The following is a 12,155-nucleotide window of genomic DNA, read 5'->3' on the forward strand; positions in this document are numbered from 1 at the left end:
CCCAAGCAAGTCCACTGCAAGAAGCAACCTGAGGATCTGTTACATCACTTTGCACTTGAAGGAGCACCAATTTTACACACAACGATCAATTTGTTCATCTTGTGTCACTACTCAGCCAACAAAAACAAGATTTCCAAAGTTTCCAAAGGGTTATGTCGTCTGGGGTTTAAGACTTAATTTCTAACAGACATCTATAAAGTGTGGTGTTTGATAGATGCAGACATTTACTGGAAGGCAGGGTGCCCGTTTCCAAACTGAATCTTGTGAGTGCCCCCTGCTTTTATAAATCACAGCAGTGTCCCTTTCAAATTAGCTCCCAGGCTGAAAGACTACAGTTTCTTATGATCTGTCAAAGGGTCTTTCTTGTTAAGCCAACATGAGCATTAGCCACTAACTTTTAAGGGGGTGGATGAATCCAGCTCAAGCAATTTGGCTCTAATAAGTCTTGTGGTGACAATCTCAAGAAGTTTCTGGGTTTAAAAACACTAATTTATGTCCATCAGCAGCATACCACATTAAAATATGTTCAGACAACTGATTTCCCACCCATGTATTCCAGGCCAAAATAACTGTCAGTATTTCCATGTCCATAAAAATACCAACACTTACCACCTACATCATAATACGAAGGGGTTTCATAAGGCAGAGAAGTCCTGCATTAGTAACGCACTGCAGATATCAAAATCACATAACACGCATAACAGCAGCTCCCTGCAGACTCAAGGACACTCGTCTGTAAAAATAGAAACGTAACAGTGAGTGGTTAGAGGTGAAAAAATGTAGAAACTGAGGCATTTTGAACGCAGTGCGGAGCTGCTGCCATTGTGTTCAAACATGTCAGAGGGGACAAGATGTACCGACCATGGAGTGGTGGGCGGGACCTCGTGGTTTGACGGACGTCCGCTCGCAGCCAACCAGAACGCAGGATCGCCGCGAACATGACAGGAAATACGCGACACTGCCACGTGGTGGGTTTATATAGAGTCAAGCGGAAGCGTTTAGGCGCCATTTCACTGCGGAGCTGTTCAGTGGCGTTTCGGTGCAAGTGCAGCGTCAACAGCGGTGGAAAAATTGGATTGTAATAACACTCCGCCTTCAGCCCGATGGAAGCGGCCGTCAACCCGCCTCACGACAGGTAAATTCCCCGGTAATCTCCATCGATGCCTGTTTATATAGAGGAGATTTAATCGTCCCTGCAGTGCAAACTGACGTTAACTGTCATTATATTGTGAACGTTAGCTGCGTTTTGTTGCAGTTAGCCTCCCCATAACAACGCTAGCTTGTCAGCGAACGGTTGCCTTAAGACACAGACTGGTTTAGCTAGCTGGTACAGTAGACCATCTCGTCATGATGCTTATAACGTTACTACACTGTAGGCACACTTGCAGACTCGCCCTTTTCTTTTAGTTTTTAGCTGGCACAAAGGAGGAGGAGGAGGAGGGAGGCGGACAGCTGTAGCCCCACCGGCAGCTCCCCGCCGGCTTTCTGTCAGTCGGGTCATTCATCGCCCAGGCACCCTGCTAGCGCTAATCTCGCAGTTTGTGTAACTATCGTGTGAGATAACTGGTTATAACGTACCGTGTCCAGCACGCTTCTGATGCGCAGCGGTTGCTTATAAAACATGCAGCAGCTTCAAATGAACCATTATATTTGTCATGCATTGTTGCAGCTCGGCGAAGCTAGCTAGCTCGCTGTTAGCTTCCACCTCGCAGCTCCTGTGTCGCTGGACAAACGTCTGTAACGTATGCTAAACGTAGGCAAAACAGGGGACTGACTGACAGGTTAATAGTTGAATATTTTCTTAGTTAGGGAACGAGGTGGTGCTTTTTTTTTTTCTTTTATCCGAGAGTAAAATTGCTGTCCGTCATTCGTTCCTGTCATTGTGAGGCAGTGTTTACAAACAGTGAGGGCGGGGCATCCGAACCACGCGATCACCAGCTGTTGGATCGTAGGTCCAAACTCTCACTAACTTTCCTTTGTTTTTGTTAATTGGTACAGATGGTTTGTGGGCTGTCGTAATGATTTTCAGTAGAAGTAGAAATTTATTGAATCCAGGATGAAACGCCACATCCTCAACTGTCATACATTTTCACTATAAAGTAATAAAACCGTAACGTTAGATCATAGATAAAGTGTAGGATTAACCCCCATCTATCATGGTCATTCTAATATGTTATTACATAATAGACTGTACTTTTGACAAAGGTTGCATATTTTACTGGACATACTTCATAAATCTGTAGTGGACTCTTTTCTCAAGAGTTGTATAATGAATACAAACGTTACAAATTGCACACAAGATTCTGAATAAGTAGGTTGTTGGACATACGTGTCCTAGAAAATCTCGTACAGTAAGGTGATGATAAAAACTAAGATTTACATTTGTGTGTGCTCTGTGCTACAGGTGCATCTTTACAGTGATCAAGATTAGAGGTAAGATCGGGCCTAAAAAATCCAGCCCGACCCGACCCAGGCCCGCAGGCATTAAAGCCCGACCCAGCCCGAGCCCGACCAATTAACTTGATTTGCAGGCCAGAGCCCGAAGCAAACCCGAAATTTCAAGATTACGTTCACGAAATGTGAGCCGTGCGCAAAGCGTGCTCTTGCTCTGCGCCTCCTGTTTAGTAGTAGTTATATAGCAATTACCTTACAGCGCCGCCTTCTCTGTTTTATCCAAATTATTTATTTACAACAAGTATTCCTTAGTTTAGTGTCCACACATCGTTTTAGTATACATTTTTATAAACATATATTTATTTAAAAAAAAGTCAGCGAGAGAGAAGCCCGAGCCCGACCCGACCCGAATTTCGGGCCGGGTCGGGCTCGGGCTCGGGCTAAAGTTCTTACCTCTAATCAAGATATTGAGGACATTTCCAGTAAAAGATCTCAGAACTTCTTAAGTCATGGTTGTACTATTACAGCTAATTTTCAAGATTCTGTAAAGTAGAATTTGACAGGAATTTTACAGTGTAATATGTTCAGTGCACGGTTGCTCGTGTTTTTCCCAACACTAATGCGGTTCAGCTAGTCTTTGTGTTGCTATGATTGGTTCTAACTGATGTAGAAAATCAGCTCACAGGCTTTACCAGAGTTAGTGTGTCAGTGGGGCAGCAGTGTGTCCTGAAGTGTCGGGTGAGATTTAACTTCATCTAAATCTGGTTCATGTGCTCTGCTTAGAGGGCGTGAAACAGGGATGATGGGGTTGAATGGGTGGCCGGTCTCATCTGACCACATGGAGAGAGAAACTTCTCAGCTCTATATTTACTGCAGGATTTGTGATGAGCCACAGTTGAGACTGAAGATGATGGTGAATCGTAGCGCTTTCTGGGATCTGCAGATCGTACTCTTAAATGTGTTTATTCCTGTTGGTGAATGTGTCCTTTGCATTAACACTTTCTCAACAGAAATTTTACTAGCAGCTGTTTCTGCCCAGCATGAAACCAACCAAATTTTCAGACCATGGTGCCTTCGTCAAGGGCATCAGCAGGAGTATTTATGACATTCATCCCATCTTAAGTGGAAAGAAACCAAAGGTCACAGATACAATACAGGAAAGAGCTGTATTACGATTTGAAATGAATATGTTGCTTTTTTTAGGCCCTGTTTTTAAGCACATTTTATTTTAATTATCTTTTGTGTTAAAGGTTTGTTTATTAATTTTGTTTTTATGACATTTGCTTTTCAGAAAATATTGAATATGACAGCACAAATTGGTTTTTGGTCCCTTTCCCTGTTCGTTATTATTTTGTTGAGGTTGAGCAGCAGCCTTGAGCATTGTTTCAATGCACAAAAACAATTCATACGAGATGAATACAACAGGAAAGTGACTGTAAACCAACTGTGCAGAATCAGAGTCTCTTGTTGAGAATAGTGAGCAGTGAGTGGTTTATTTTAAATATCATGACTCCAAGTCATTTGATTCAACTTTCAATTTCATACATGGATACAGTGCTAGTATTTCCCTACTATTAAAAAAGCTATTTTGGATATTTATGTGAAGCTAGATGTGATAACATGTCACAGATTTTGGGGTCTTCTCTACCCGCCTTTCTATAAGTGAATGTTTGTTTATATAACTGGTGAGGACCCATGGAATGGCGGTTCCCATGACTGTGCTAAAAGTAGCAGCCTATTGAGTCCTACTTCCCTAGATGACAGTTTGCTGACTGGTAGGGCAGAGCCATAGCTAAAGCTTCATTGGTCATTGGTTACATAAATGAAGCATGTATAGGCTCCACTTTATGACATTGGCAGTTTTCTCATGAGTGCCTGCATTAGTGAGAATTGAGAGCAGATGGATGAGTCGATGGCTCCATCAATAAGGGTGGCAAAGGTCCTAGAGCAACACATCCAACTTAACAGTGCAATTTCCTGCGCTCGAAGCTCTCTCTGTGACCTTGTGTGTCTTTGTATTCTCACACAATAACCAGTTCACTGCTCTCCTTTTTTTTGGTTTTTTAAATCATACTTGATATTTTTTTTTGTTGATACTTTCAGTTGCACCACATTTGTTCTGTGGCAGCAGTTCTGTCCCTGCAGTTCTTTTTGCTCATCAGATAAAAATATTCCCTTTTCCCATCCTCTTTCTGTCTCTTCTAGCTCTCTGGTCGGGTTGTCCAGTGGCGGGATGGACCAACACAGCAGCTCGGGCAAACGCATTCGCAAGCCCTCCTTGCTGTACGAGGACTTTGAGAGCCCATCTCTGCCGCACATGATGCCCCAGGGGCCTCCTGCCCCGCCACAGCCCCCAGTGAAGGATCCTAACCGACCAGGCCGCATGACCAACCAGCTACAGTTTCTCCAGAGGACCCTGATGAAGTCTCTGTGGAGGCATAGCTTTGCCTGGCCTTTCTACGAGCCTGTGGATGCCTATAGGCTTAACCTACCGGTGAGCTTCAACATACAGGATTTTCACTTTATACTTTCACTTTAGTTTTGTTGTGGAATTCTGCAACTCATGGTGGTGACTAGGCTCAGATGTCAAAGTAAAAAGCCTTACTGGATGCTGTTTTTGTTAAACTTTGTTAATTTGAACTGTTCAACATTCTCCACAAATTGTGGTTTTATACTCTCTAACATGCTGTCTTTTTCAGGATTACCACAAAATTATCAAACAACCCATGGACATGGGGACCATCAAAAAACGTCTTGAGAACAATTTCTACCGCAGTGCAAGTGAGTGCATACAGGACTTCAACACGATGTTCACCAACTGCTACATCTACAACAAGGTAGGTTAAAGGTAATAAACATCTCACTCCATCGTGTCTTTGTCCTTTTGTAATTCCTCTTTTACACTACCTCAGTAAGACAAGCTCACTCTGCTGAATACATAAAATATTAGGTGGACCTTGCTCAGTTTTTAGTTTTAACTGACCTCACAAAACTTTTAGTTTGTATTGACGATTCAGGTGCAGACCAAGGAATTTTCTCAACATTGGGACAGGCAATTATAAACCTTTCTCTTCATTTCCCATGAGAAGATGTTCATTTAACACTTTGTAAACAGATCCATGTTGGGGTATCCTTTTCTTTATTGTGCAGTAGAGCGAGTACTGACCTGCAGAGACTATACCTGTGCTAAAGCAAAACTTGTGAGGCAAAAGAGAAAATGAAAATATCAAGTTGACAAGGGAACAAATGACAATCACATCAAACGGTTGAGAAACATGGTGCTGCATCAGGAAAATGTTGATCCGTTACTATATTACCAATTCGACAGCTTCTCTGGAGAGAGCTCAGTGATGCTCATAGTTATCATGTCACAGATCACATGATTGTTTTTTTATCCTCCCAACAACCACATTCTCCATTAGGCATTGACAGATTGTCTGAATAAAGTGTCTTGGCTGAGGATTTCTAAAACATAGAGATTCCCAAACACACTGATTCTATCTAAGCCTTAAGGAGTGATGTAAAATATTGCTTTCACCATCAGGTTCATGCATATATCACTAGTTTTACTTTTGTTGTTCATTTTATGTGTGTACATATATATTATGGTTTCTTTGCAGTGTGCTAATGTGTTTCTAAATTGTTTTCTTGGCTAGCCGACAGACGACATTGTGCTGATGGCTCAGTCTTTAGAGAAGATCTTCCTCCAAAAGGTGGCCCAGATGCCCCAGGATGAAGTTGAGCTGCCTCCTCCAGCTCCTCGAAGTAAAAACAGCAGAGGAAGAGGTCGAAAATCTTGTGAGTTTGAGACAAAGTTGTTGAACAGTTGTTTTCTTTTGCTCACTAATAGAATCGTCAGACACTTTCTGTTATTACACACCTACAACTACTCAATTTGGACATGTTTTCAGTCTCATATCTGCACGTCTCCTGTTGCAGAATTGTATCATACATGTTAAAAACCTTGCTGAAAAGCCACTCTGCTCTACTCTTGATAATAGGCTTCTTCCAGACTATTCACCTTCTCATTCGGTACCTGAGTTCTATCACTAAAATTGAATATACTGTACCTCTCAGCATCGAGGGCTCAGCAGGTACCAGCGGTGTCTCAGTCAGCTTACTCCCCATCTTCCTCGGATACCGGGGAGTCCATGCTGGCCAACTCCCCCCAGACTGTGCTAACCAAAAGCCTGCCTCCGGCCAATATCATGGGCCTGCCACCTACACAGCCCACAACCAAGGTACATACAAAAAACATAATAGTATTGTCTGTAAAAATATTAAAATGTACATATCGTAAAAGGCAGAAGTGATATATTTAAATGTTTTGATTTAAAGAAACATTGCAAAATATTTTGCGATCATAAAATTATCTTTAGAAGCATTAGAGGGATTTGAATGATGGTCATAATGATTTCCTTCTTTGATTCTAGAAAAAAGGTGTTAAACGTAAGGCAGACACCACCACCCCCTCTACCATGGGCCTATCTGTGGGAATGTCAGGACCAACGCACATGGTTGGCTTGGGGAAAGGAGGCCATGGAGGCCATGGAGGCCATGGAAGTCATGGAAACCATGGAAACCATGGAAACCATGGGGGTCATGGAGGCCATGGGGGTCATGGAGGCCACGGGGGTCATGGAGGCCACGGGGGTCATGGAGGCCACGGGGGCCAAGTCCATGACACCTCCCTGCACTCCATCTCCTCCATGGGCGGCATGAGCTTGGAGACTCCACCTGGGATGGGCCTGGTCAGGAGCCCCGGAGGTCCTGTCCTGCTCCAGCCGATGATGGCGAACACTGGGCGCAGAGTGGGCAGCGGACGTCCCATTAAACCCCCCAAGAAGGACTTGCCTGATTCAGTTCAGCCACAGCCCTCGAGGAAGGGCAAACTGAGCCCTCAGCTGAGGTACTGCAGCGGGCTGCTGAAGGAAATGTTGTCAAAGAAACATGCTGCGTACGCCTGGCCTTTCTACACACCTGTGGACGCAGCTGCACTGGGACTCCACGACTATCATGACATCATCAAGTGTCCCATGGACCTGAGCACCATCAAGGTGATTTCTCAAGTCAATGAGTAATACTGATCACATAGTAAAATTTGATCAGCAGTCAGATAAAAAGAAAAAATTAAGAATGTTGAATGTATTCAACAACTATGGGCGACCCATAGTTTTCAGTTAACATGCATGTAAATATATGTATTATTTGCCTTTTACCTTTTACACTCTCATATTTAAGTACTTTTATTGCCATAAAATAGCTTTTGAGACTTTTGAAACTGCTTTTAAAATTTGAAAAAAAAAAAAAAAAAAATTTAAACATCTGATCGAAGCACTAATTTTGTCTCCTCCTAACTCTTCATCAGAGGAAGATGGACTGTCGTGAATACAGGGACGCTCAACAGTTTGCTAGTGACGTCAGGCTTATGTTCTCCAACTGCTACAAGTACAACCCACCCGACCACGATGTTGTGGGCATGGCACGGAAGCTGCAGGTGAGCCTGGCTGTCTAATTCTACTTTTTGAATAATTAAACTGAAAGGAAAGTCCCTTCCCCCTTTCTCACAGTTTGATTTGGGCTGCTTTGTGGTACTCCAGGATGTGTTTGAGTTTCGTTTTGCCAAGATGCCGGATGAACCACACATGGATCACACAGCCATGTCAATGAGTGGCCATCCAACATCCTCATCCTCCTCGTCCTCATCCTCCTCGTCCTCATCCTCCTCCACCTCCGAGAGTGAGCCCAGCAGTGAGAGTGAAGAGAGCGAAAGCAGCCCTAACTCGGACAGCGAGGAGGAGCGAGCACACCGCTTGGCTGAGTTGCAGGACCAGGTGTGCACACAAGTAAGACCAGTACTATTTATTTATCCAAGGGTCCTTTTGTTTTTGTTTTTTTATTATGGCATATTTCATGTGGGAACAAAACATTTTTTTCACAATGATGAATTTTTCAAATTTCCCTTCCTAAACAGCTCCGAGCAATGCATGAGCAGCTGGCTGCCCTCTCCCAAGGCCCCATTGTCAAGCCGAAGAAGAAGAAAGAGAAAAAGGACAAAAAGGAAAAGAAGAAAAAGAAGAAGGTGGAGAAGCGAAGTCGGGTTGTTAGAAGCAGAGCTGGCTCTGAGGAATGGAAAATGCCTGGCAAGATACTGAAAACCAAGTCTGCCAGAGCAGGCACCCCCCAGCCTAAAAAAAGCCAGGGGAAGAAGAGTAACAAGAACAGCAAGTTAGTAGTGTAAAAATATGTTTTTGTTACAATTTAAAGCCTCTCAAAATACAGTTAAATAAACATAGTCTTGTTTATTTATTTATCTGTATGTAGCAAATTGATAATTATGGGCTTTTGTCCCAACTGTATCGCCTTCGCTTGATTCCGCAGGGCTGCAAAGAAGCCGTTCTACCCACCGGTGGCCCCCACCATGCTGCCACACTACGACTCTGAGGAAGAGGAGGAGATCGTGCCAATGTCGTACGATGAGAAGCGCCAGCTGAGCCTTGACATCAACAAGCTACCAGGAGAGAAGCTGGGTCGTGTGGTGCACATCATTCAGTCCAGGGAGCCCTCACTGAGGGACACTAACCCTGAGGAGATCGAGATTGACTTTGAGACTCTCAAGCCTTCGACACTGAAAGAGCTGGAGCGCTACGTCATGACCTGCCTGAGGAAGAAGCCCCGGAAGCCTTACGCTGATCAAGGTGAATGAAACGTCCACTGAGCAAATACGAGCATATGTTGGTTTGATAACATCTGACTGCATTTTATAACAATATAATTATAGTATTAAGCCAAATTGGCGTGTGATATAGTTTTTTCAGCCAGTTAAGGCACATGACTCTGGTGCCTTACCCACTTATTTATTAATCTCTCCCCTGTGTGTGTGTGTCTCAATGACTGAATGACTGCATTAGAGTATTACAGTTTGGCTACACAGTGCATTTGATCAGTGACATGCCAAACTGCAGAATGAAGCTACAGCTCTTTTTGGTTCAGCTAAATAGAGTTAATGTGGAGAGTGAGTATTTGGGCATCTGGGTTTCACGTGCCATCCCATTACTTAGGTGTGATTGGATTTGGACCAAGCCACCTCAAGTAAATCCTGGGAGAAAGTCATGATGTTCCAAGATCACTCCAAAATACTAACTGCAGCTCAGTAAGGCCTCCTTCAGTCCAAAGAAGATGCTTTTAGGCGGCAGTGGTGCAGGCTAAAAAGGAAAAAAAAAAAAGAATAAACTCTTGTAGAAATATAAACCTGATGTTAAACTGCAGTTTGCATAACTAGCGTCTGTTCCTAATAATGGAAATCTCTTATGGTTCCTTATAAGTGCTTGTTGACATGAGACGTTCGCTTTTGGGGTGAAACAGATACTATCGGGTAGGCCAATAAAAGACACATGCACAAACATTCAGAGGTCCGCCAAATTCCTCCAGTATTAGAGTGAATATCTATGAGTTGTGGACAAAACAAGACATCTGAGGACGTCATCCTGAGCTTAGGGTGATAGTCATCATCAACTTTTTCAAATTATTTCTGACATTTTATAGAACAAACAGCTGATCAAGTTGAAATAACAGGTTAATCATCAAAGAGAAATAATCGTCAGATGCAGCCCTAGAAAATACTCTGCAGTCTTGTTGCGGCCCCTCAACCCTGCACTATTTCACTTTAACGCCTGATTTGGTCTCAATATGGCCTTGCACCAAACATGCACTGCATTACCACGAGGACTCCATGTCTGTAACATCTTTTGTCATCTTCTCGTGTACAGCAGGAAAGAAAGGCAGCGTTGGCAAGTCTAAAGAGGAGCTGACTCTGGAAAAGAGGAGGGAGCTGGAGAGGAGGCTGCAGGATGTCAGCGGGCAACTCAACTCTGTCAAGAAACCTACAAAACCCAAAGGTGAGATCCTTGATGTTAACAATTTCCTGTTTTTCTTTCATTAAGTATTTCCCAGAGTAAGTTAACAATTCGTTCTTTTCTCCCACCTCTTTAAAACCATTTGTTCTCTCCACAGTGGAGAAGCCCAGCGCTGTAGAGACTAACACCCAGCCGACACGCCTCAGTGGCAGCAGCTCCAGCTCTGACTCATCATCCTCCTCCTCTTCTTCCTCGTCCTCAGACACCAGTGATTCAGACTCTGGTTGAGATCCTTAGCACTGGCTAAGAGAGAAAGCACTAATAACTCAGGGACTTGGGCTGGCCCAGGACACAACACACCCTGAAAACAGAAGTGGGCTGAGATATTAGACACCATGGCGAAAAGAAAAACACTCCAAGTGGACTCGTAATGTTTTGAATGTGGGACTGAGGGATGTGAAACCTCTGTGGATAATCGTAGAACCCAAACACTAAATGCCTTGGTTTCCCCTTCCTTTCCTTTGTAAATACTTGTAAAAATGTATGTTTCTTTTATAAAGAAGAATTTTATGGTGATCCCCCAAAGAGGGAAGCGGAGTAATTAAAAAAAAAGAAAAGAATAATGTTGAAGACAGGCCTTACTCCAGATCTGCTTTGGCTGGCTTTACGCTGTGTTCTCTGGTGAGGGAATGGAGGAGTGTTTATTTATTTGTTTTCTTCACACACACCTTTCCTCAAACATTACTGGAATTTGAACCAGCAACCTATCGGTCACAAGCCCCTCGCTTTTCTAACATCTGGACTTCTGTCACGCTTCATTGTAGATCGACCCCCCTAGACTCCGCCTTAATCATCCAGATTGCTAATGACAAAAAAATACAATATTGAGCGCTGAGATTCCGTGTCGCGTTCACAGGTCTGCCATTTTCAGGTCAAAATGTAAACTTGGTTGCACTTTTATTTCTGGATCATTTCTGTTTTACATCCTGTAGTTCTTGTTTTTTGAAAACAAAGTGGGTTTAAGCAGTAGTACAGTTCCAGAAAAACTTTAGAGAAGTTTGCATTTCAGTAACATACTCATTCAGTTTGTATTGATTTTTTTAAAGGCTGCACTTTTACTCCTAAAGGTCCATCGGCCATTTCAAGATGGACTAGTCTTATAAATATAACACTTATCAAAGTAATGTCTTCAGTAGTTTGAGGTCAGGTCTTACTGTTCAGCTTTGATATTGTTCTCAACATCTCAACATGTGTGCATCTATTTCTGAATAGCTGAATACAGGCCGCTGAATGTTCTCCGGTTATAGTGCAGGTTTCTAACTTCCACATCGATCTACGTAACGTGAAGTATTGCATTAGTTCCTTGAAGATATCAGTAGCACTTGAAAGCTCTGTGAAGGCTTCTTAAAGAAATCTTTTGGCTGCTCGGCACTTACCGGAACAGATTTGTTGATTGAATGCACCGAAGCTGAATAACACTACAAGTGAATAAAGATGAATCTTTATTTAGACATAAAGAGACAGTCCTCATAGTCCACGCATAGTTGAAGCTGTTGTTGAATGTTCAGTGAAAGAATATATGCTCGTGTATATACTTAAACTGTATTTGCTGTTGCACAAACTATTGTATTTCTGCTGTTCAGTCTTCTTTTCTCAACTATATCTTGTTTACTTTCCTGTTTTTTACCTGCTGTTATTTCTCATTCCACTTAACTGTCTTTGTTGTTTCCTGAAGAGCGTTCACATGAGCATTGCTGCCTCCGGTCAACAAGCAGGTTGTTGCCTCTCAGAAGCATACCTTTTCATTTGACAAGTGTGTTTATTAAAATATTCTCTTCTGTAGAAAGAGTTTGGCGTCTTGTGTGGCTGTCTGGGATGAGCGGGATTGTATTAATGTATATTTTA

At 42.9% G+C, this 12,155-nt stretch overlaps 1 protein-coding gene across 5 annotated transcripts; it reads left to right on the plus strand.

Annotated features, from left to right (window-relative positions):
* The first annotated feature begins 976 nt into the window (after positions 1 to 976).
* Positions 977 to 12,098, plus strand: brd2b (bromodomain containing 2b). 5 transcript variants are annotated; one of them, XM_037073532.1, is made up of 12 exons: positions 977 to 1,135; positions 4,600 to 4,888; positions 5,094 to 5,231; positions 6,051 to 6,192; positions 6,472 to 6,635; positions 6,828 to 7,451; positions 7,763 to 7,891; positions 7,995 to 8,240; positions 8,369 to 8,622; positions 8,776 to 9,092; positions 10,164 to 10,292; positions 10,408 to 12,098. In XM_037073532.1, exons 1-12 carry the CDS (start codon positions 1,104 to 1,106, stop codon positions 10,536 to 10,538), a joined length of 2,595 nt encoding a protein of 864 aa, XP_036929427.1. In that variant the 5' UTR covers positions 977 to 1,103; the 3' UTR covers positions 10,539 to 12,098. The 5 variants fall into 5 exon arrangements, with proteins under 5 accessions (XP_036929427.1, XP_036929428.1, XP_036929429.1 ...); XM_037073533.1 differs by having other exon boundaries at positions 10,167 to 10,292; XM_037073534.1 differs by having other exon boundaries at positions 7,995 to 8,228.
* The last annotated feature ends 57 nt before the right edge of the window (positions 12,099 to 12,155 follow it).

The sequence above is a fragment of the Acanthopagrus latus genome, chromosome 17 (assembly GCF_904848185.1).
Source record: "Acanthopagrus latus isolate v.2019 chromosome 17, fAcaLat1.1, whole genome shotgun sequence".
In the NCBI taxonomy this organism is placed as follows: domain Eukaryota; kingdom Metazoa; phylum Chordata; class Actinopteri; order Spariformes; family Sparidae; genus Acanthopagrus; species Acanthopagrus latus.

Bases quoted from the DNA above. Each gene is read 5' to 3' on its own strand.
- brd2b (XM_037073532.1), top strand. From the start codon at position 1,104: ATGGAAGCGGCCGTCAACCCGCCTCACGACAG. The intron at 4,889-5,093 runs GTGAGCTTCAAC...TGTCTTTTTCAG, and splicing joins CCTATAGGCTTAACCTACCG to GATTACCACAAAATTATCAA. The intron at 7,452-7,762 runs GTGATTTCTCAA...ACTCTTCATCAG, and splicing joins TGGACCTGAGCACCATCAAG to AGGAAGATGGACTGTCGTGA.